At 34.1% G+C, this 25,878-nt stretch overlaps 3 protein-coding genes across 6 annotated transcripts; 2 read left to right on the top strand and 1 right to left on the bottom strand.

Annotated features, from left to right (window-relative positions):
* Positions 1 to 2,311: 2,311 nt before the first annotated feature.
* On the top strand, positions 2,312 to 7,112 carry LOC145570163 (uncharacterized). 4 transcript variants are annotated; one of them, XM_081629179.1, is made up of 7 exons: positions 2,312 to 2,703; positions 2,890 to 2,983; positions 3,665 to 3,738; positions 4,997 to 5,053; positions 5,795 to 6,034; positions 6,237 to 6,277; positions 6,675 to 6,787. In XM_081629179.1, coding segments are annotated over exons 1-7 (615 nt in total). In that variant the 5' UTR covers positions 2,312 to 2,595; the 3' UTR covers positions 6,676 to 6,787. The 4 variants fall into 4 exon arrangements, with proteins under 4 accessions (XP_081485305.1, XP_081485306.1, XP_081485303.1 ...); XM_081629180.1 differs by having other exon boundaries at positions 6,671 to 6,768; XM_081629177.1 differs by lacking the exon at positions 6,237 to 6,277 and having other exon boundaries at positions 2,313 to 2,703; positions 6,675 to 7,112.
* A 3,712-nt stretch (positions 7,113 to 10,824) lies between these two features.
* On the bottom strand, positions 10,825 to 12,297 carry LOC145570737 (uncharacterized). The gene has a single exon (XM_081629886.1). The coding sequence runs from the start codon at positions 12,295 to 12,297 to the stop codon at positions 10,825 to 10,827; it is 1,473 nt and encodes a 490-aa protein (XP_081486012.1).
* A 7,557-nt stretch (positions 12,298 to 19,854) lies between these two features.
* On the top strand, positions 19,855 to 22,170 carry LOC145570162 (dormancy-associated protein homolog 4-like). Its single transcript, XM_081629176.1, has 3 exons — positions 19,855 to 20,388; positions 20,854 to 20,953; positions 21,634 to 22,170. The coding sequence occupies exons 1-3, from the start codon at positions 20,097 to 20,099 to the stop codon at positions 21,659 to 21,661; spliced, it is 420 nt and encodes a 139-aa protein (XP_081485302.1). The 5' UTR covers positions 19,855 to 20,096; the 3' UTR covers positions 21,662 to 22,170.
* The last annotated feature ends 3,708 nt before the right edge of the window (positions 22,171 to 25,878 follow it).

Here is a 25,878-nt window from a genome sequence, read left to right as displayed (position 1 = left end):
GATTTTAATTTTCTCATATATGAGTAATATGACACTACAACTACCACTTGGCCAACTGAGCTTTGATCAATGCTCATACTAGAACATCCTTCCTTACATACACTCCCCCTAAATATAACACCATAAATTCATAACATGGATGAATTGACAATGGTTATCTTTTGAGGATGAGCTTGTAGAGGAGTGGCCTACAACTTCGTCTTCTAGAGCCTTGCCTCGAGGTTGATCCTTCACACAAGCAAATTCCCCTCGCTCAACAACTTGCTTTTAAGATAAGATACCAATGGATTATGCATTTTATTTTAGAGGAAAAAAAAACTTTTCTTTTCCTCAACTCAGCTTACGAATAGAGGCTTTAAAAGTGACTCGTACTCATTATATCATTATTAGAATCCGAGATTTTACAATTACATCTAATACTCAATTAACTAACCAACAATTAGAAAAGGTCTTATTCTACCATACAACACAAAAATTACTTTTGAGCTCGAATCTTATGTACAACTTGTAAGACAAAATACCCTATACATACTTACATCATTAAACATAACGTATTATGATTAGGATTACACCTTATTAATAATTTAAATACAAAAAATATTATAATTTAAAAGGTAATAAAAACAATCTCACGAGTAAAATTAAACTTTTAAGTTGCTGCAAATCTTTAAAGTTTACTATAAATACCAAACTTTTAGTCCATATATTATTTTAACCCCAAAATTACATATAAGATCCATCTTTCTTGTTTTTAGTACTACGTGTGTTCACTTAGTAACCGTAAGATTTGGGATCACCCTAAGAATTAAGATCTTAGAGTGGAAGGGTATATTTTTCGAGCACCTTCCTTTGTATGATAGCTATGATGTGTTGTTGAAAATCACGTGGACTATATTAATCTATATATATATATACAAATAAATTAAAGTTTCATACTATTTATATATGCGAACTATATATTATTGGACCACAAATGAAAGGTATATAGATTATAGACATATAGTTGAATATATATTGTCACAAAAATATCAAATTTTGAAGGTTGATATTATTTTATAGCACCCAAAAACTCAGATCACTACTTTTGGTTATAAATTCAAGGCCCATATCCCATGCTTTATTTGGATTTTAAGGCTTTTATATAACCACCGTATCCCAATTTGTGATTTTTTCCAAGAGAACGTGTCGATTATTTTCTCATACCTTGATTGATTAATTGAAATAGTAGTGATATACATACAAATATCATACTACAAAGTGTTTTCCTTGATTAATTATTTGTCACACTAATGTATCGATTTAATTGATTAAAGATTTTTCATGGGTGTACAATATCGGTAAACATCTTTATAATTCATTCCATCACTTTATCATAATATACGAGTTAACATTAAAGAAAATAGCCAATACTTTTATTTTTTTGTTGGTTGGGAGAAATTTTAAAGAGGACTTGAAAAATGTTCTTTATCTTGGTAGAAATGTTGTACATAACTTCCACTCTTTATATAGTCTTTACTCTCTAAGGGTCTGTTCTGATTTACTGAATCGAATATTTTATGAAAGAAGAAAATTAGGAAATGAAGTGAACTGATTGGAGCTAAATTGAACTGAACTGAGAATAAGTCGAAGAGAACAGGCCCTAACCCTTCATGAATTTCGATTAAATTTTCCTACAAAAAGTGTCAGATTCAAAATGGTCCTTCTCCTTACTGCAAACTTTAGCTCATAATATGTAATTGTTGTTTTAGTCCTAAAATTACATTACACACACTTTCCATTAATAATACTAAGAAAGTACCTATGTACACTTATTTGATTATTTCATATGTATGATTTTCATAAGATCATAAGAGAAATCTTAGCATAATGCAAAGATTATTTATACTAATAAGTTGGACCTACCAACTAAAAATAGCAATAGAAACGTTTTTTTGTATTTTAGGGAAAGCAATAGAAACGTAAATGGGATTATGTATTAAAAGTTTTCCAAAGTTAATTTAGGACCACCATTAGCACACCCAAAACAGTTGAAACAGAACCTTCTGGATATACCCCTAATAAATTTTTACATTTTTTATACACAAATAAAAATCTCAACTTGCATTTAAACAAAGAAATCCTACCATAATTGTTCAAATAATAAAAAAAAAAAAAGTAATCCTACCATAAAAATTTGAAATATCTCCCTCATCTTTCAATCTCAACCCTTCATTCTTCCACACAAAAAAAAAAAAAAAAAAAATTATAATTTAATTTATTTTTTATTTTTATTTTGAGAATTTAAAAAATATATAAAGGGGCGGTTTCTGGAGTGTTCTTGTGTTTCAGCAAGTTTACAGAAAGGAGATCATCTTCTCCTTCTTTCTCTCTCCTCTCTCTTCCCTAAACTTCCGTGCCTAAAAAATATGTAGTTACTTCCGACATTTTCCAACTTAATTATTCTATTTTTATACAACTATCATACTTCATTATTATTTGGCCTTTTTTTTTTATATTATTTGGCCAAATTCAATCCAATTTGTCGACAATATATAAATTTCACTAGTACAATTTATTTGTTACATTACAATAATTTTTTTAAAAAAGTTCGTAACTATGGCAGATGGAGGAGAAAGAAATGGGGTTGATTTTTATAAGATACTTGGTTTAGAGAAGGAATGCTCGCCAACTGACCTCAAAAATGCTTACAAGAAGCTTGCTAAGGTTAGATTGATGTGTTTTTTTACTCCCTTTAGTTTACGGGTTTGGCGGGTAATACGGTAGCTCATCTTGTGACATAATGGGATGTTTTATTATGTTTAATTTTTTACGGGAGTGTATTATTACTTTGACGGAACTTGATTTGCATTAATAAAATTCCCGGGTTTAAATTTTGTTTGGTACTGGTAGAGATGGCATCCGGATCGTTGTTCTGCGTCCGGAAATTCAAAGTTTGTGGAAGAAGCGAAGAAGAAATTTCAAGCTATTCAAGAGGCTTATTCTGGTAATTTCACTATTTATTTTCCAACTTTTTAAGAAAATTATTTTATTTGTTGGTGGGTTGACTAGTGATTCGGCTATTTTTTATTAAAAGAAAAAAAAAAGTTTATCATTTGGTGACCTCTAATGTTTCATTAATACAAGTATACAACCTTGTACCCGTGACTAATGATTTGTACCGTTATTCCATCATCCCATCTATCGATTATTTTTAATAAATTTATTTTGATCGATATTTGTTTGGTAGATTAATCTCTACGAAGTTTATATTTACCATTAAAATCAAATGTGACATACGAGTAATATATTTGAAGTTAGGTGCACTAGTATGTACTATAGTACATGTACGTCTTATGATTGTATGAGTAGGGAAATTACCTTGTGCACATTTTATTTATAGATGGAATTTGTACCCTTGTGTTCGTTATTTGATCAATAGTTTAAGAATATAGTTTACGATTATGCACATTTTAAATCAGTAATTATACACGTAATAATTTCTAGACCTCAAAAATATAGTAAGGGACAATTTTGGGGACAATAATATGGAGCCAAAGTAGCAATATGATACGGTGATTTTGGATCATGCAATAATTTATCGACCTTGAAAAAATAGGGACATGTCGGGGGCAGGAATATGAAGCTTAAGCTTACTTTATGGGTGTTTTTTTGTGGTTTGGAACAGTTCTATCCGATGAGACTAAAAGGTTTTTGTATGACGTTGGAGTCTACGACAAGGATGATGACGAAAACAATCATGTGAGTCCTCTTTTGTCCTTGATTGCTATTCTTGCTTTCGAGTTTCTATGTATCGAGTATGGTTTAATAATTTGGTGAATGAATGAAAAAATTTGGAATGATTTATTTAGTTTCATGATTGATGTCAATTACTTACTCTGTCCCTTAGGGCCATGGAGCAAACAAAAAGAGACGGAGGGAGTAGCTAAGAATATTACATTATTACATCGTTCACTTGTAGCCCAAATTTGGGAAGAGTAGACCCCGGTATCTAAATTTGTGTCGTTTGCAGAATACTAGTATGTGTTGGGAATTAATATACTCATGGTACCTATTGAAGAATTTTCTCAATAGTTGATATATACGGCAAATTCCGATCTTTAAGTCAGGGTCGGGGAGGGAGATCATTAGCCGGAGTTCACCTAACTGTTAGTAACTTATACCATACTGCAGAGCCAGCTGGACGAGCTGGTCTTGCTTTATGATCTCCTGCAATTTACATATAATGATATAAACTGTATAAATTATATATTATGGATTTATGGTTCATGGTGAGCATGTTAGTCATCTAAACAATTATTAAATTTATATCATATAAGCTCAAAAGGTTGAAAATAGGTTGAGATGGGGATTGAGAAGAGGGAGTAAATTGATTTCTATACTTGTGTAGTTGTGTCACTCAATTTTGTTAAGAACTATCACTTGTGGACTATTTGACCCTGCATCCTTTTTTCTATTTGTTCTCTGTTTCTCTCTGTTTGAATATATTTCATTTCTGATCTTTATGATGTCCAATATGTCAGAAGATGGGCTGGGACTTGAATGGTCATGGACCTTACCGAATGGTTTAGGTGATGACATCGTACCTTAATAAGATGAGTGAGCAAGAATGTGCTTGTAAATTTAAGGAATGCAAAAATCACCCGTTGCTAACCCTTTCATGTCTACTGAGTAGTGCTTGTAGGTCTCTAGGGCTAGTCGTTGGAGGCTCCTACATTCAACCTTTACTATGCCGTTGTAATTATATGATCCTGTGACAAGTTAATCAAGTGCCACAAAATTTGCCATAATGTCATACTATAACCATTTTATGATCTAATTAAGCTTATGATTGAACACCTACATGATATGAGTCTTTTTGTTTTATCATAGTGCATTATTATGGGTTTTTTTTTTTATTTTTTATATGAGCTCTTGCGTCTTGACATTGGCTTACTTGCAGTATTATGGGGTTTTTTTTTATATGAGCTCTTGAGTCTTGACATTGGCTTACTTGCAGGGAATGGGCGACTTTCTGAACGAGATGGTCACGATGATGAGCGAACACAAACCCTGTGTGAGTTTCTGCAATCATCTTCTATTACAAACACTACATTGAGTTCAATCATTTCCATTTCTCTACTTTGCCACTGACCAGCTTTTTGGTTCATAGAATTATATGCTCCACCGTATTCACATTTATATTGTAATCTTTGCTTATATGCATTCAGCCACTCCCCCCTCCTTGGCTCTCAGTGGTACAACACCTGATAATATGTCTTCTTCTGGTTAATAATTAACGCCTTTTTTCTTCTTTTTTTTTTCTTTTTTTTTTTTTTTTGGTGTGTGTGTGTGTGGGTTTACTACTTTTTTGGTTGTGGATAAGGTACACATCTCAGTTTCTTGTTCACATCTGGGATGTTCTGATTTGGGTCATAATACGCAAGTAGTATCTAGGCCGGCCTCCATTAAAGATTCGGTGTCCCTTTTAACAAGTACTGACATCTAGTAAGTTCGCTACTGTAATAGATGTTTCAGTTTTGTGGTCCAGTACTACTAGTGATGCATACTGCAATGTCTACACTTGAAGCTCTGACAACTGATGCTGCTTTTGTCACACAACTTGCTGTGTAGGGCTAGTTTCTATGATTTTCATTCCTCAATGGTGGCTGCATAATGTTGAACATTAATATTTGTTGAATGCCTTTGGGAAACTATGACATTTAATATTCCAATATGCACTTTCAATAATTTTTTTGTGATGACATACAGCAATTTATGTAGGAGAAGTGATTCTTTTTGGTTATGAAATTGACAGGAAAATGGCGAAGAAAGCTTTGAACAATTACAGGAGTTATTTGAAGATATGTTTCAGAGGGACAGTTGTGATGCATTCGCTTCAACCTCGTCTCAGGGGATGAACTCTTCTTGTTCATCTTCGTATGGCAGTTCTATTGAGGGCTCATGCATCAATAACAAGAGGAATTCAGTAGGAATGAATAGAACAGATGCATCTTCATCCTTCAATAATATCAACTTAGAGAGTTTCTGTTTAGGGGTAAGTACAAGCATCACAAAATATTTCCTTCTTCGAGTGGTTACGCTATTTACCTCTTAGTGTGATATGATAGAGCCCCTTAGGTAGGTCATTCATTAGAGTCGATATTATTTTGGGTAGTGTTGACTGAACTTTTTTATTTTTTTTCTTTTGGGGTTTTGAACGCTTAACTTGATAGTTGGGAGAGCTGTTTTTGTTTCAGGATGGATTGGATGATACCTGGAAAATCATTACTTCATTCTGGTGAGTAAAAAACTTATAACAGTTTAGGCAATTAATCAGAGGCAAAATGTCCTAGACATTCCCAAGGAGCAAAGTGTAGTTAAACTTGGGTGAGTTAAGGCACTATATATTGACATTTTTCCCCATGTTGCCTAATTCTTGGGCAATTGGCCCGTGTTCTAGGTAGATGTTCGTTAAACCCTTCTATGTGTATAAAGCCGATATGATGCAAAGTGAGAGTGATGACTACTAGCTAGCTCATAGTCATCCACTCCATTAATGTCAATAGCTGGTATAGTATTACACATGTTTCTTACCTTGACAATCTTGGGGTTTAAAGGTTTTAACTGTTACTTTATGACATTTAGCTTAACATTAATCCTTTCTTGTGTTTTTATGGATGGTTTCGTGAAGACAGATGGATTGCAGGGGAGACTCGAGAAGGATAAAGGGAGCAGCCGCAAGAACTCTAGGAGGCGGTGGTAGTAGTTGTAGCAGCAATCGTGATAATAGAAGACGATATGGTAGGAAACAAAAGATTGCACCCGGCCATGATGTTTCTTCAAATGATTACTCCGGCATTTCCACTTGATTCAAATTACTGGTGAATTTCAGTTTAGGAAATTGGCATCAAGAGATGTGTCTATAGAGGTTTTGATACCATTTCATGGAAAAAAGGGTCCAAATTTTGGCGTTCTTATGTATTGTATGTCATCATATTAGAGTTGGTAAAGGAGAGTTACTTATTTGAGCCATTACCAACATCTCATTATGCCACTTTGCTGTTCCTGTACTAGAATCTACTACATGACTAAATATAAATCACGAGCAAATAGGGATATTCTTGCTTCGAAAATCTTACTTATTAAGTTGCTTAATGTTTTATAATTGTATCAATTGGTGATTTATAAGTTGTGATGTTTAAAATTTCATTTGAAACTTCATCTCAATATAGTAGTTGAGCTATAAGCAGCAAGATTAGTCTGAAGATAACATATTTCTCTTGTCAACTAAATTGGGCGGAGAGAGTGTTACTTAAAATAAGAGTGACAAGTTAAGTTTAGAAAGTGCATTAATATATATTTTCTTATGACAAGAAAAATAATTTCATTAATAAAAAAAATAGCTGAACGATACTTATAAATAATTTTTAGAAAATTTAAAATTTCAACACAAGTACAAATCACCTTAGAAATAGTTTCATCACAGATTCAATCAACGATCGTCGTAATAATTTTATGATTAACAAGTAGGATGTGTATAAAACTGTCAGCCAAAAATATCATGAAAATCAATAATTGCAAGTTGCAACCACCTTGACTTAATAAACAACTTTATCATTTAAATGCAAAGAAACATGGAATGTAAAGATTTGGGCCTTTCTTCTGTGGGAAGTGACCGAATGAGAAATAGGTCCTACAGCACGTGAATGAAGGCCCCTTGTGTTATTTATGCTCCTTTGTCACTTTCTATATTTGTCCCTTTTTTTTTTCTCTCTCTTTGCCCTTTTTATCAAGTCACTTTCTAATTTCTACTACTCGTTTATATGTTAGATCTGATGAGACGTATAACAATATTTTTTTTTAAACAACGTATAACAATATTACATTAAGTTCTAATCGTATAAGTATCCTTAATAATGAACAAAATTAAATGTTACGGAGGGCTCTATATATGTTTATCTCTGTATTTTTTTTTTTAAAAATAAATGTGTTATAGCATGTTTGTTCTGTTAAATGGAATAAAGTAGTGAAGATCTTGATGAACACCGGTGAACAATATATTCTGTCTCCAAATTGATGAGAGTTGCTCAACTTGTACTTTGTTTTTTTGATTAAGGGGTTGCAAGTTGTACTTCAACTCATACACCTTTTTAATTTAATTGGCTTGGAATTTTTTTTTAAGCACGTTATATTTTTCACAGATTGGGCACTTGCCAAATTTTGTCCAAAGTTTCTGTATATGCTGTATCTTAAAAAATTACCTGAATGTATATAATCATTCTTATACAAATACTTGTATATGACTGTATGAGTACTAAGTTTTTCCGAAGGGTCTAATCCACTAACCTAATCCGGATTGATCTATCTCATTAGGCATTCAATAAGTCTTAATACTTAGCATCTAAAATGAAATTATATCTGTAGATACAAATTTCAAGAAAATTGGACCATATTTTGAGCTCTTAAGTATAAATGGGTCATGGTTTAAGCCCAATAATTATTTCTTAAAGTAGACGTTACATTGATAGTAAATCAGTAATAGATGAGAAATTCAGGCCCATTATAATTGTATTTGAGTACTACCAACAGTACCAAGTAATCGGAACAAATAAAAACGGAGTATTAAGGTACAAGAGGAGACCTAGAATGGGTGATGTACAAATTTTCAGATACATAAATTGTTTGTATACTTTAATGATATTGATATGATACTGTGAACATATAGCATCTAAGTAGGGGTGTTTTAAGCCAAAAAAATTAAATTTGAAAGCTCCAAATTCACTATTTTATAAAGTTAAATTACTCGGTATTGGATCACCTGACCTTATCAATAAAGATGACTTTAGTTATATGATTATATCTTTTACCTAGTTCAGTTGCCTAGGTCATGCCTATGCTCTCAACCCACGTACCCATCGTCCAAGGTTATGTAGTGCTTAAGTGTCCATACTATACTTCACTTATTTTGTCAAGTTAGATTATGTCATAAGGGGCTCTACGAGTAATGGTAACCCACTACTGGGTATGGTCCAGCCAATAATAAAATACGTTTTTGCCCTAGGTATAGTCCCTCCCGACCGGATAGCAGGTTATCACAGCTCCTCTCAAAATATGTGACCTAGACACAATCAATGGCCCAACATGTATCATAACATATCATGCTTGTCCTACTCGGCCCAATGTTCTTTGGTTGGGTTTAGTCCAACAAACAATAATCATGGATATTATATTCTTACAATCAACTTTAGTGAAATTAGGTCAATGTTAAAAGCAACACTGTCTGAGTAAATTATACTTAATTAGGTTGCTCGTAACCTTGACTCTTTAGCCTAGTGGAAACCTTAGTAAGATAGTAACAACTATGGAGTATAAGCTTAATAGTCAACATAAAGAACACTGCAAGCAAAGAATTTAAGATTTATCTGATGATGACCTCCTAAAAAATGACAGAAGCTCAACTGATTAAGCACTTTACCCACCCCAAGCCCTACTCGCCGGCCCATGGATATATCTATCGCGGCTCATTTGATAGGCAATATGGTAACGATAATGATTTCATGTGTAAATTTGTCAAAAAAAAAAAAAGGCCAATCATATGATATACAAATTGAAGTGATTTTTATTATTTCTAATTAAAGTGATAATAGAATATGTTACAGAGTATAAATTTACTTTCAGGGATTGAATTACATACATTAAATTAAATCATGAACATTTTGATGAAATTTAGGGGTTGTTTCGATTTACTGAAAACAACTGAACTGAACTTAACCGATTGGAAATGAACTAAACTGAACTGATTAGGGCTGAACTGAACCGAAGTGAAATAAATTAGCAAAAGAAAAGAACTGAACTGAATTGAATTGAATTGAAATATAGCTGAACAGAACAAGCCCTTAGTAACTTACATATAAATTCAACATCAATATTGTGAATTTGTGATGCATGCATGTCTATCATAATCTCTAAACTTAGCTAGACATGTTTACTGCCTTACAGTCACTGTCACCATTTATTATCGCCTACAAATTATAGTTATCAATGTTATACATACTCCAAAACACAATAAAATATATATATAAAATCAATGAACTAGATAAAGCAAAACAAAAATGAACATTAACCCTACAATAATGGACAATACAATACAATAGAGGAAACCCTACATTGATGAATTTGTCAAAAGAAAAAGTTAATTATTATGAAGAGTTGATGGAGGTCAATTTTCCTTGAAGAATTCATCTTAATTTCCAAAAGTTGACAAATGCAACCGAGTTGATATATTTTAATGTAATGATACTACATTTTAATTTGGGTGGCGGCTATTAACCAAGTTAGGTGTTGGTAGGGTCTTCCATGCACCTGAAATTTAAGATATGGTTGAAGGGTTCGTTGATTGAAATTATGAATTGAAGTCGATCGAGTGAAATTTTACAGATATGGTGGATAAATTATTTTGTCTTGCCTTAATGAAACTGTCTCTTCTTCTTGGTTAGATTCTAACCGGCATGACATTTTCCTACTTATTTTCATCTTTTTCGGTACCTATTTTTATTTATTCATTTCCAATTCATATGTTGAATAGATGAGCTTATGACTTTAATTTGTGAGATATATATATATATATATATATATATATATATATATATATATATATATATATAAAATAAAATAAAATAAAAAAATCATTATCATTTCATCAAAATAGTTTTTTTTTTTTTTTTTTTTTTTTTTTTTTGACAAGACGAACTAAAAACAAGGAATAAAACCAACAACCAACAAACTAACTAAAACAAATCAAAAAGACCAAAATAAAAGCTGTCGCTGACGAGCCTGAGTTGCCAACTAATGTGCTGGAGTCACCCACTGTCGAGGAACTTTCCGAATAGCACAGGAAGAAAACCAAGAAAGTCGATCCTTAATGTCCTGAAGCAACCAAAAGCAAGAGATATCCCGATACCCTTTACAGCGAATAAGCAAAGCCAAGGTTGAATTGTCCGAATAGATGATCAATTTCCTGTACCCACGATGTCTAGCTACTCTGAGAGCCCAGAGACAAGCTTGTAACTCAGAATGAAGAGCTGAGGAAGCTAAAAAGGCTCTAGATCCACCCCCTATAACTCTATCAGAATTTGTAGATCTGAAGAACCATCCTGCACCTGCAGAGTTGTCACGAGAATCAAAAGCTCCATCAAAAACCAAGCAAATATCGTCTAATGACCGGGAACAGCCACGCAGGAAATAAAGCGATGACGCAGACATAGCAACTGTGGAATCGGATCCACATCTAGAAGGATGAGCCGAAGAACTATAGGCCCGCGCCTCTGTAGTACGAGAAATCCAACCCTGCATGAGGTGGAGAACAAAGGCCGGGGAGATAACTGCTTGTCGAAACATCTTGTGATTACGAGCCATCCAGATTGACCAAAAGAAGGAGAATAAAGAAACCAACGTCTCCCAAGATTTCGAACGTCGCAAGTCCGACACAAGCTCAGTAAACCAAGTTGTAAATGAAATGTCTCGACGAATAGCTAAAGATGAGACATTCGGGGCTAACTTCCAGATATCAGAAACAAAGGGACAATCTCTGAAAAGGTGACACGTAGTCTCGTGATCCTCATGACAAAAAACACATATAGAATCAGCGGGAATACCATGAAGTTGCAAAACACTCCCGACAGGAAGAGCGTCATAAATGAGCTTCCAACCGAAACAAAGTAACTTAGGCAAAAGAGGTAAACCCCAGAACTTCTTCCACCACGAAGGATGAACTAAAGATGTGCCACGAAAACAGGCGAGACGATCAAATATCATAGCATATGCTGACTTTGTGGAAAAATTCCCGTCCTTAGAGAACTTCCAGTAAACAAAGTCGTCCATCGGTTTGCTTGGCCGTTCCAGAGCGAGGATACGACAAGCTGTATGTGAATCAAACAGCTGATGGACTAGGGATGATTCCCACGCGTAAGAACGCGGATTAATTGTAGAGGAAACATGAGACGGAAGAGGCGTCTCGCAATTCTGACGAAAAGAAATAGGATCCCCAGGCACCCATGAGTCGTGAAGGATACTGACTTGAGATCCTGAACCAACTTTCCAAGCAAAACCCTGAGACAAAACAGACAACCCATGCAAAAGTCCTTTGCTGCCCCAAGAAGAACCCGAAGGTCTATGAAACTGTGAGTGACGAAAAGAGGAGTATTTAGCCGACAAAACCTTGGATAGAAGCAGCTGAGGATGCTGATAGACACGCCAACATTGACGTGCCAACAAGGCTGAATTAAAGGTGTCAAGCCGACGAATACCAAGACCTCCCATTCCTTTAGGCAGGTGTAACAGAGATTTCGAACGTAAAACCAGGCCTTTAGAGCGACAATCAGTCTTCCACCAAAAACGAGCCAGAAGATTATCCACCTTCGAACAGATCGAAGGAGGAACTCTAAAAACAGATAAAATATGATTCAAAGAGGCAACCAGAACAGAATTGATGATGACCAAGCTTTGCTGCCGAAGAAAGACCAAGAGAAGCAAAAGCCGAAAGACGTTGAACCACTTTATCAACTAGGAAACTAAAATCTGCAACCTTGCTACGACCAAACTCCACCGGAAGACCCAAATAAGAACCCATAGTAGGCTTGCATTGAAGCTGTAAACTTTTGGCCAGAAAATCCTTATAATCTGGAGGAATATTAGGACTAAACTTGACAAAAGACTTCTGAATATTAATCACTTGGCCTGATAAGGAACAAAACTCTGATAAAAGAGCTGTAAGATTTGTACAGGCCTCAGGAGTAACTTGTAAGAACAACAGGGAATCATCAGCAAAGAACAAGTGAGAGATCGCTGGAGCTCCACGTGAGATGCAAATGCCCTTAAAAAGAGATTCCTTCTCAGCTTTCCGAAGCATCGCCGAGAAGATCTCCATACAGAGAACAAACAAATATGAGGACAGGGGATCCCCTTGACGAAGCCCACATTTAGGATGAAAGGCTGGAAGAGGATTTCCATTTACCAAAACTTGATATGAGACTGTTGAAACACACTGGCTTATAACATGAATCCAGTATGGAGGAAACCCGTAAGCCCGAAGGAGCCTATAAAGAAAGGCCCAATTAACCCTATCATAAGCCTTATTCATATCCAGCTTAATAGCTGCAAAAAAATTCTTCCTTGCTTTGGACTTATTCATGTAAGACAGAACCTCATGAGCTATCAAAGCGTTATCAGAAAGAAGACGTCCAGGAACAAAGGCGTTTTGGAAATCTGCTACCAAAGAAGGCAAAACTTGCCGTAAACGACTAGTCAGGCACTTAGCAACGCACTTGTAGATAACATTACAAAGCCCGATGGGGCGAAATTGAGAAATAAACTCCGGATTATCAACTTTTGGGAGCAGAGTTAAAAAAGTGCGATTCCAGTCCTTTAACATATAACCATGAGCAAAAAAATGCCGAACCGCAGTCACCACCGAAGGCCCCACATAGGCCCACAAATCCTTAAAAAAAGCAGATGGGAAACCATCCGGACCAGGAGACTTATTATCATCGATACTGAAGATAGCAAGCCGAATCTCCTCCGGAGAGAAAGGTTCCATAAGAAATTGCCTTTGAGAGGAGGAGAGACAAGGAAGCTGAAGACTGTCCCACCAGTCGGAATCAAAACTTGAAGCATCAGGAGAAGAAGAGTATAACCCTATATAAAAATCCTGAATGATTTTGGCAATGGAATCAGTATCCCTATATAAAAATCCTGAATGATTTTGGCAATGGAATCAGTATCCCGATGCCAACAATCTGCTGAATCCCGAAGGCCAAGAATTCTATTTTTCCGTTTCCTTGATTGAACAGAGGAGAATAACAGACGAGAGGGAGAATCTCCCATAGCATCCCACTTAACCTTAGCTCGTTGTTGCCAAAAGGAATAAGCTGCTTGGGCTTCAGCAATTTTCTCATTTTTAGTGGAAATAAATAAACATCGATCCATTCTAGAACAAAGAGGGTGAGAAACTTGTTCAACATCAAAGACCAACTGTTTCCAATTGATACCCCACATCTTTTTATGAGAAATACACCAAGCTAGAAGACGATCCCGAGAAAGAGAAAGCTTTCGGGAAAGAACAAACATAGGAGAACTAGAGAAGAAAGACGAGAAAATAGAGGCAATAAAATCATGAACGGCTTGAGCAGAAAGACACCAATTTTCTATCTTATAAGGACGTTTAACAGAATCCGTCACAACTATATCAGTAAGGATGATAGCTGCATGGTCTGAAAATAAAATAGGCTGATGAACAAGTCTGGTGTCTGGATAGTTTGTAAACCAAGTAGAAGAGGCATAGGCTCTATCAAGACGTTCAAAAATAGGATCAGAATCTAATCGATTGTTTGTCCATGTGAAATGTGGACCAGAAAAAGGAACGTCTATTAAATCCAATCCTACACGCCAATTCATAAAGTCCAACTGTCATGGAATAAAAAGATTCCCTCCTATTTTATCTGAGCTGTACTCTACTTGATTAAAATCACCAATGATAACTATATTAGAAATTGACTCCAAGAAATTACTAATCAAGTACCATATCTCCAAACGATTAGTAATATGAGGCGAGCCATACACAAACATCACAAATTTTATTTCATCACCCTGCACTAATTTACAAAGATATACATTCTGAGAGCTATAAACAGGAACTACGCTCATAGGTGAAAACCAACATATAAACATACCACCACTAAGACCTACGGCATCAATGCCACAACAACCCAAAAAAGGCAAAGATGCTAACTTACGAGCTACATTATCTACAGAGATCATGGTCTCCAAAAGACAAACCATATCGAAACCTTGAGAGCGGACTAAAGTACTAACATAAGGAATTTTAGGGGAGTCTGCTTGTCCCAAACCCCTACAATTCCAAAGAGCTATCTTCATCCCGAGTTAGGTGACTTTTCCCGGGAAGTCACCGAACCCTCAGAAGAAACATGAGAAGAAGAAGCAACCTCAACCTTGCGCTTTTTATAAGGAATGAAGCACGGAAGACAAGAAGATTCAGAGGAATGATGGTGTACATCTAGCGGCAGAGGAGGAGCTGAAGGAGAAATCGCTCCTCCCTGCCTCTTACGGGTACCCCTTTGCTTGACCCATTCCCACATTTTTTCACCACTTTTACGCAACTTCAAGCTAGAATAGGTCTTAATTTTACTGCCCATCTTGCGCAACGGAGAACAGGAATGTGTCTTAGGAGGAGAAGACACCAGAATTTCCATAGATGGTGGCGAGAAGGGCGGCGAACAGTCCATAGGAATAGGAGAATCAGATGACTCATTGTCAAGATTAGGACCCATGGAAACAGATTCGCTTGAAGCGAAATCCTCAGATAAATGATGCTGAGAATCCGAAGCCAGGGGGAATTCAAAAGCACCAGACGAGGAGTCCGCGACATAGCCCGAGAATTCGGAGCTGTCAACCGGAAAGGACGAAGAAAGGGACGGAGATGGTGAAGCCGGTGAAAGCTGAGCATCCCAGTTGCTCGGACCCGCCCCAAATGGATCGTCGAAAACTGGTCCAGACGGCCCCATTGGCGGAGGAGAGAAGTGTGGAATGGCTGGAGAGTCGGGTACAACCTGATCCGACTCCGGAATGAAATGGTACCCGCGAAAATATGGGTCCTTGAGAAAATTAGGCCAGCCCGAATTTGGAATAAAATTATTTCCACTCCACTCGCGCCCAATATGCATAGGTGAGCTAATTTCAGAAGAGATTATACGAGACCTTAAGGCCCAATTCGAAGCACGTCCCAAATGCTGTTGAGAAGGAGAATGAGGGTCAGAGCCCATATTTGAAGATAAAGATAGACCATGAAGATCAGAATAGTCCAAGAACTGCCGCCAATTCTCACGTGAGCTTGAGAAAGAGTGATTGACACCTGTAGAAGCTGAACCCCAGTTAGCCCTCTGCTGCCAACGAGATCTGTCGACACCCGCATGTGAGAAACGTGGAGGACTAGCATCAAACTGATCTTGAGTCTCCAGCTGTTCACGAAGATAACGATTACCTCCCAAACATTGGCGGCGAACCTCATGCTCACGGCTGCGAAAATCACCAGGAGCTGGTGGAGGAGACAACCCGGGAAAAGAATCAGCCATCGCGTGGTCATGAGAAGAAGAACCTGAGCGAGAATCATCAGAAGCTAATGGAAGACCCAAACCACCACTATTATAATCCGAAGGGAGAGAATCAGCCGAGTTTTCCAACGGATCCTCCGGATCATAATTACTAAAATAAAGATTAGTGGTCCAATTTGAGTGAGTTGGACGAATTCCACGAAGTGCATTAGAATATAAATTAGTATCGGTAGGACCATATAGCACACGAACGCCGCTGTCGTGGAGCTGACGGAAGCGGGCTTCTAGATGATAATTGATTGAGGACTGTTCCGACACACAAAAATCCTTTCCATGCCCGACAAAATCACACTTTTTACAGAATCTAAAAATACCCTCGTATTTAAAACGCACCCACGTGACTTGATTATTAATAGTAGGAAAATAACAGCCAGGAATCAAGGGTAACGATAAGTCAACAAGAATTTTAACACGAGGATTCGGTATGGGAAACTGACCAAGAGTATCGTCCTCCATAGTTACCTCTCCAACATGAGATAAGACGGTTGAAGCCACTGCCGGAGTTGAATAACGAACTGGAAGTCCGATCACTTGAACCCATAAATCCACAAGATGTAGATTAAGATTAAGAGGAACCGAGTGAGCTCGAAGCCTTTGAAGCACGAACATACCTCCTCTAAAGTGAACCCAGCCCCTAGTGTCTAAATCTGTTGCGTCTTCTTGAGTACCACAAAAGAAAATATAATCCTTGCCATAAGGATAGACTCGAACAGGAGCTCTCAAATGCCAGAACCTCGAGACAAGACGCTGAATCATTATAGGAGTCCAATCATCCCTATCATCCCAACAACGACCAATAACACAACAATTCCAATCCAAGTCCAAATCATCTTCTAGAAGAGGAGGAGGTATGAAATCCTCCCCTATAATATGAGGGTAGACGAAAGAAATCCTCCCCTAAAATAGTTGAATATAAGGTATAGTATGAGTTGAAAATAATTAAAAAGTTATTAAAAAGCTACAAAGAAATTAACTTATCATTAAAATTTTAGAAATATGGAGACTGAACTAAGGAGTATTCTACATGGAATACTTAGAATCATACTCCCTTCGTTTCAAATTGATGTTTCTGTTTCGTAAATCGATGTAAATTTTTACCCATCTTTGATCGCAAATATCTTTAATCTCACACTAGCAAAAATTATAAAAGTTACTCCGTAGATATTAATAATCTACTCACCAAAACGAATCACTTGACTATATTTGTTCTTGTAGATTAAGAGAAATTTAAAAGATTATCTCTTTTTTAAAAAAGTCAAAGATTCCAAATAAGAACATCATTGTGGAACGGAGGGAGTAACATATTCTACTCTTCATAAGAGATTCGTAAGAGAATACGTATTTAAAAAATTAATACAATTTCTTTGTTATACACTTGAAATTTTATTTGTAGGGAAAGTTTTGTATTTATATAAAAAAAGTACGTACTCCATATGTATGAGAAAATGAATACACCGTATGTATGTACGTAGCTAAAAGCATTTGGTGGGTCCAAATAAGAAATGTCGACATTTACAATTGGTAGATCGTAGATGAATCAGTAAAGAAATGAAGCTAAACAATTCATTTCGATCTTATCCTAAAAAATGGGGGTAGGTGTCATCTTAATGACTTTTCGTAAAAATACTTCCAACTTGCTCTTTTTTATCATTATGCTATGCCCCCTTTCGTTTGTCCTAGTCACTCACTAACACACTGTACTGGATAATACCATGATTTTAATACTTTGTCTTATTACTCCCTCCGTCTCCGAAAGAACGACTCATTTGGGTTGATTAAACGGATATTAAGAAAGTTAAATAAAAGGAAGTAAAAGTATATTGAAAAGATAAATTTACATGGGGTTTGTAAAAAAATAGAGAGAGAAAGTAATAAAATTACATGAAAAATCAAATTTTTATATGGGGAAGCTAATTTTGCACAAATATTATTGCAAATTGGTGGGTGTTTTAATGCAAATGGATCATTCTTTTTGGGACTAAAATTAGGCCAAATGGGTCGTTCTTTCGGGGACGGAGGGAGTAATTAATTATTACTGCTACTTGTTTTATTATTATTAGACGGAGTATATTATGTTCTCGTAATTGTACAGTTGTATTTTGTATTACTAAGTTTACAATAGTGTTTACCATTTTGAAATAATACGAGTAGAATGTATCAAACATTTACAATTAGGGATTGTTCTGATTTACTGAACTGAGTTGAACTGAGTATATCTGAACTGAACTGATTGGAGCTGAATTGAAGTGAAATGAATTGTTTATGAAAGAAGGAAATTAGGAGCTGAATTGAATTGAACTAATTGGAGCTGAACTAAATTGAAATTAAGTTGAAAAAAACAGGCCCTTAAACTAAATTTCAACAATTTGGAATTTATATTTGTACGTGATTTAATTAATGAAATTAAATATAGATTATGTAGGTACTTTAGTTAATATTCGTGGTACTATTTAGCCATAGTCACAATAATATATACGTTGATATTAGATTTTTACTCATGTAAATTGGTTGACTCTTCACAAATTGTTTCCACATTATAACTTAATTAATAATATATGATAAGCCAATAGAGTTTTGAATCTTATGAATGTTATGATCAATGAAGATATTTTGTTAGTTTTTACCATGCCATAATGCTTTGTTTGAATGAAATACAAAACATGACTATTTACGAATCATTGCCTTCCTTTTGTCCCCAAAATTAACGTTACCATTACATGTTTGTACCTTCCCGCCTTTTTTTTTCCTTGCAACATCATATGAGTGAGTGTTAATTGTAGCTAGATTTGTAATACTTAGGTTGGTGTTTGTCTAAAAAAAGGCTAAAACACTATATTGTGCAAATGAATAGGAATAAAAAATAAACTATCTTTTTGAAAATAATAAGAAGCCATTAAAATAGTTTCTTAGTCTTCTTTCTTTTCTTATATTTCATCCATTTTTTTTAGTTGACACCGTTTGACTTTTACACTATTCACACAACACACTTTGACTCGCTTTGTGGTTAATAAATATGATAAAATATATTCATGTGGGATCTTGTTTGAATCATTTCAATGCATATTTTATTAATATCCACTTTTATAATTTTACAATATTGATAATTAGAGATATTAATCGTTAAAAACATGCGTTGACAAGCGTGATAATAGAAAGTTGTCAATTAAAAAAAAAGCAGAAGAGAGGAAGTATTATACAGTGACATTTTGACTTTTTATTGTCAATGCAATATGTGGAAATGAAGGATGAACATGCATGTTACACTTAAACTATTTTATTTTTACTATTATTATTAAAATGCAAATATAAGATAACTTATCTTAAATTATTTACTTGAATAATTTTATTTTTTTTATATATTAAATTATACATTTGAAATAACTTATCTTAAACACTTTACAAGAATGGCTCATGACAAATACAGTAAACTGCAAGTAAAATCCATATTATCTTTAGGTAAGGATAACACGTTGTCACATGATAAAGATAATAACACACTGTCACATGATTAGTCAAAAGGAGATATTATATCTTTACCATAAAAATAAAACTCATTTAGATGTCATACTAATAATTAGACTAGAATCACACACAAAAAAAGATTATATTACCTCAACTCCACATCATACTAACCTAAATATTTAGATGGCTCTTGATTCTTCAATATTCCTTACAAATAGGAGTTTCTTTATCCAACTAATTCTTATCCACTACCCCGTTCAACACCCTTTATCCTTCTATAAAACCCCTTTCTCACTCTTCATTCCAACACTTTTCTAAAATTTCTCACTCCAAAATTAATAATCAAACACCCCCCAAATTTGTCCCAAACACTCCCTATACTAATCTATCAAATAAATAATTAACATTTTGTAACATTTCTTAGAGAAAATAAATTATTTCTCTTAAAATCGCGGTATTAAAAAACATACGATGGGATTCTTAGATAGGCTATGGGATGAAACATTAGCCGGACCTGCACCCGATAAGGGTCTAGGTAAACTCCGGAAGTATAAATCATTATCAGCTGCTCGATCACCCGATCATCCAATTGTTACTAATACTACTCGTTATCAAGATCATGATCGTCGCGATGATCATGATCAAACGGTTCCCGTTTCTCGTAGCATTACCATCCTTCGTACCAAGAGTCTCACCGTTGAACCTGGATCTGCTGCTTCTTCCCCTTCTTCTACCTCTAGTGGTCCCTCCTCCCCTTTCTCACGTAAGTCTTCACTTATTATTTATTGTTTTACTCTTTCATTCATTTTATATTTAATTATTATTTAATAAAAATTTATACGACATCTACATTAATTAACGAATTTATTTTTAGTGTACTGCTATTACAATGCAACACAATTTTTTCATGAAACCAAATATATATTCTTCATTAATCAATAAATAACGTGTCCGATTGAAAATAGGTAGATCGATTTCATCAGGACAATGATTCATGTTTGCTGTAATTTTTATTACAATAATGCTTTTACAAACATCATATATACACAATTATTGTGGAAAATATTTAATGTGTTGACTATTTCAATCAGAGCCTAAATATTTGTTTTTAATTGTAGCATAAATATTGAAAAAGGAATATTAATTTTAGGCTGTGGTAAAAATTATATATATGTATTGAAGCTATATATAATTCATGCATGATGTGTTGCATGTATAATTACCACAGCAACGGGAAAGAGTCCGGATTTGAAGCGACGAATGATGAGGAAAAAACCGACGTTTGAACCGTCGGAACATGCTGAGCCGACTAGCCCTGTTTATGACTGGTTCGATTTCTATCTCTTTAATGAAAAAAAATATTGATATGCATACGTATTTGTTCTAAATAATTAATGAGTTAATTGTAAAGATGGGTTAAGTTAGTCTACATCTCGTCGGATCTAATCTTGTGACATGATGTAAACATGATAATTTTATTTATATGTACCAAATAATAATACATATGTATGTCACAATAAAATACTCGTAGTAGCGTAGCTTAGGTTTCTTATTTGTTAGTACTGTAAACGATTAAAGATCAATGTTTCTTAATAAATATGAAGTAGATGGAAACGATTGTACATGGCTTGATCTAGTATGAAATTAAACTCATTTATTTTTACATACGCGATTTGATATATTGAAGTGGTGTAACTATCTAAGACGTTATACAGAGTAAATTTCTAAAGTGTAATTATAAGGTGAAGATAAGAGATATATTCATATATAACACCACACCGACATAAAAATGTGGAGTGCTTGTCAAATTCATACAACCTAACATTTATAGAAATATAGAATTACAGAAAGAACAAAGTTATACTAAACATATGAATATATAAGCTGCGAATTAATAGAATTGGTACGTATAATGGTATTGCCAAGTACGGAGTATGTATTTTGAACATTTCCTTTCATCATTAGTAGTAATTAAATTAATGTATTATATTGTGATGACGTGGTACAGGATCATGATAAGTGCTTTGGACCGTTAACAACAATGGCCTGGACCCTGGAGAGTGACAATTTTCTTTTTTGCTGGTTGGACATCCCTTTTATAAAAAGTATTATAATTATATAGTTTTAATATACGTATTATATATAATCACTTTATATATGGTACGTATAATACTACGATACAATTAACTGGGGTACTAATGCAGTATGAAGTTTAATCTTCATAAAAAGATGGAGTTTCCCTACTAATACAAGGGTCAATAAAAAGATGGTTGACACTTTAGAGTTTTTTCAACCATTTGGCTTTTGGGCTTCTGATAGGAAAAGAAGAAATGTGCCCTTTTTTTTTTGGATTTTGTTTTTCTTTTTGTAAATTTTTTTTTTTGGGGGGCAATGTATATATTTTATGGACCCCCTTTTAGATTTAATAATTTGTAGTTTTGTACATATTTGTCTCTTTATTTCCTCAGCTTTAGGTATTGTAAAAATGTTGTAACATCTTGTGCACCTTTCTTCAATTCTAATGGAAGCCCACTTATTTTCACAATTTTGTCTCAACTCCTTTTGTTTTTCAAAAAAAAAGTTTGTTCTTGGTATGTATTAAATTTTTACAACTTGATTTTCAGAAATTCTTTCTGACAACTCAATCTTGTAGAAATTATCTATTGGTACAAAAATTAAACCATTTAATTAATGACATGCCTAAATCTATCCCGTCCCTTTTGTGGTGGGTTTTACGACAAAATATGTGAATTCATCACTAAACTCACAATCAAAGCTCACAATTTAATACCCCACGATTAATAAGCACAACTATCTAGATTATATCAATTTTGATTGGAATTATAGTACGGAGTAGGAGATATCTACTCCCTTCGTTTCATAATGATGTTCCTGTTTATGTAAATCGATGCAAATTTTTACCTACTTTGATCATAAATATCTTTAGTACGGAGTATCACATTAGCAAAAATTATACTCCGTAAAAGTTAGATATTAATAATGTACTAATCCATACGAATCAAACTAGATCTCACATGGGTATATTTGTTCTTATAAATTAAGAGAAATTTAGAAAATTTTCTCTTATTTTAAAAAGTCAAATATTTCAAACAATAATATCATTGTAGAATGAAAGGGAAAGAGTAGCTTCTTAACTCTAAAAAAAAAAAAAAAAAAAAAGGAGATATCTTAACTCTAGTTTTATATTATCCTCTTCTAGCCAATTATGAAACGCAACTCACTTTATTCAAGTGTTATGTTGAAATTTTGACAACCAAGCGGGGTTTTCCAAGGTATATTGAATAAATTTGGATTTCTTGCAAATGGTAACATGTTTGAAGAATTTTTTTCCCGGAAGAGTTTATGATTAGCTCCAAATGTCACATCCATGCTGTCAAGTTGAAGATAATCTAGTTACTTTTTAATTTTTTTTGTTTGAAGAAATAAGATAATCTATTTACTACTATAGTCTGTATGTAGATGCCTTATCTCAAACGATCAAATTGTTGACTGGGCTTTAATTAAATCAATATAATAGGTAGACATGAATTATGATGTCTAAGGGTTTATTTGGCGACAACGTAATTTTTTGTTTTTTGGTTTTTTAGTTTTCAAAATCATATAATATGCATCATATAATAAATTAAATATTAGACAAATTTATTAAAATTATGATAATTTTGAAAACTAACAATTGAAAAATGGAAACACCTTTTTCTTATTTTTTTGTTTTCCCAAAAATAGATAACTGAAAACAAAAAATAATATCAAATAAACCCTAAATTTTTTACGTAGTATTTTATGTTTTGGTGAAGGACTAGACATCCATATTTTGACCCAATTTAGAATCAACTTGAATAAATTGGATTTTGATTCAGAAATAAACTAGGATCTGAAATAAAACTAATCCAAAAAATTAAAAAAAAGTGTGTTAAGCCCAAACCAGCCCAATTTGCCTCATTGAAATGAAAATAAATGGGCTAGGCCCAAACCCTAAGGCTTACAGAGAAGGGTTGATGGTTATGAAAACTGTTTTAGCCCATCCTTATATAAACTTGTAAATTTGTCTTTTGTATAAAAAGCTCCAAGAAACAGCCCATATTAAGGGTCTAAGGGAATAATAGTAGGATTTCAAATGTAAAGCATGTTTCAAGTTTTCTTCTTCCTTAAAATAAACTAGAAACCTTTACAAAACTTACAATGTTGTTGATTTGGTACTGTATTTTTTTTGGGAGAATTAAACTACGTAGTTTTCATATGCTAGGTTTCTTGATCCCTTTATAATGGATTAAAGAGTTTATTTTCGAATGTATTGTCACTACTTACTAGGTATTTTCATGATACCCCCTCCATCTCATAATACTTGGGACATTGAGGTAAATTCGTAGTTTAAGAAAACTACAAGTGGGTTCATTTAAAACACTTCTATACTATATACTAAAGTAATCACTAGACTTATCCAATTATCCCTTCACTACATGAGTCACATTTATAACTAATACTAAAGTAGCAAGCACAAATGTCATCTTTTTTCAAAATTGTACACGTGGCGCTATTTCATGAAAAGATTTCCCGCTCAAATGCTATTTTTTTTTTTGAAACAAAATGCTAATTAATTTTAAACAGATAGTAGCTATTATTTCGGTAAATAATTTACAATAAGTACCTATTACTTTGGTGATTTATGTTGATATTAGGTTGTTGGAGTTTTTATAAGAGTTGTTAGCATAGTTGAGGTCAATTAAATTGAATTTATGAACATTTTAAACTCAAAAAAAATTTACAAAAATTCAAAGATAAATTAATGGTAAACCCATGCATTGCACGGTGCTAACCTAGTAAACAATAAAAAATTTTCCACCAAAAACTTATTTTTTCTTTTTCTTTTCCTTAAAAAACATGATAAAAAAAAGTTATTGAATAAAAACTTTTAATTATTTTAAAAATATTTTAAATGCCTTTTTTTTTTTACAACGATTTAAATAAATATAAAAGTATTACAAACTACGAGCCTTAGCAGCTCCTTTATTACAATGAAAATATATTAAACTAAAGGACATCTTTCGTGCTTGATCTTGCCGGGGTGAGAAATCTACCAATTGCCTTCGAACATACGACATAGAATACAACATTCTATTATTGTATCCCACTTTTCATTGAACTTGGAGAATGCATAAAAGGATATTGAACAAACAAACTTTGGCATACATATTAACAAGCTGAAAAAGGCACTACCAATAGCCAATAACATAAAGTAAATGGGGTAGGGAAACAAAGTGGTTAGGGCATAACAACACAAATTGAATCATACATTTAAATGATTCGGTACCCTTAACTGTGGGTACCATTGATATCTTCTCCGGAAAGGAGACCATTGACATACTATAAACCCCCTAAAAATTAATTTTGAAGGCCCCCAAACATTTCATTTTGAGGAGCAGTGTTAAGATAGGAAATTTTCAAAGTAATAGATTGAAAATCTATTACTAAGCTAAAGCAAAGGATACCAAGGGATAACCTTTTGAAAAATCGAAGGAGGAAACGACGACGAAACTACAAGCCCTGACCAATTGTATTAACCAAAGGATACCACTCTGTAGGGAATATTTCAAGTCATCCCACACTTGAGCCCCACTGTGATCATACACTTAAGTATGGTGGCATCCAAAGGGAAGGAAGCTAGAGCAAAAGAGTCGCCAACAAGTTTTAAGAACTTGTAAACCGTTCACGAAGTGAAGGTTACACCCCTTAACGATCCAGGAGATCGTCAACTCCAATAGGTCTAGAACCATGACTGGTGTTCGGGGATGAGGGTACAAATCCAACCTAAAAGAGATTGAACTTGCCCTAAATAGGCCTCTACTTCATTGTTCTCGTATTCATGTGCGCTTTCTGACTAACATGAAATCAACAAATTAACCCTAAACCTGTTTATCTATGTTGGTTGAATTTAATGCACAAGCAAAACTATTATTGGCGATCACTTGAATTAAAATCACATTAGCCCTAAACAAGATTATTAATTATCTTATTAAACGTGATTACAAGTACAAATTCCCTTTAAACATGCATAAAAGGCGTGATCAAGCAATAACAATAATATATATATCAAGCAACATAATAATTTTCATAATAATTATAATCATGTTAATAATAAGGCTTAAAAATAATAGCAAGATCCTAGGCATGATACTAACAAGATTAATAACAAACCCTAGCGTGTCACTGAACATTAAAGATCAAAGCTTTAGCC

The sequence above is a fragment of the Chenopodium album genome, chromosome 12 (assembly GCF_948465745.1).
Source record: "Chenopodium album chromosome 12, dcCheAlbu1.1, whole genome shotgun sequence".
Classification (NCBI taxonomy): Eukaryota; Viridiplantae; Streptophyta; class Magnoliopsida; order Caryophyllales; family Amaranthaceae; genus Chenopodium; species Chenopodium album.
This window is presented reverse-complemented; position numbering and strand designations above follow the sequence as displayed.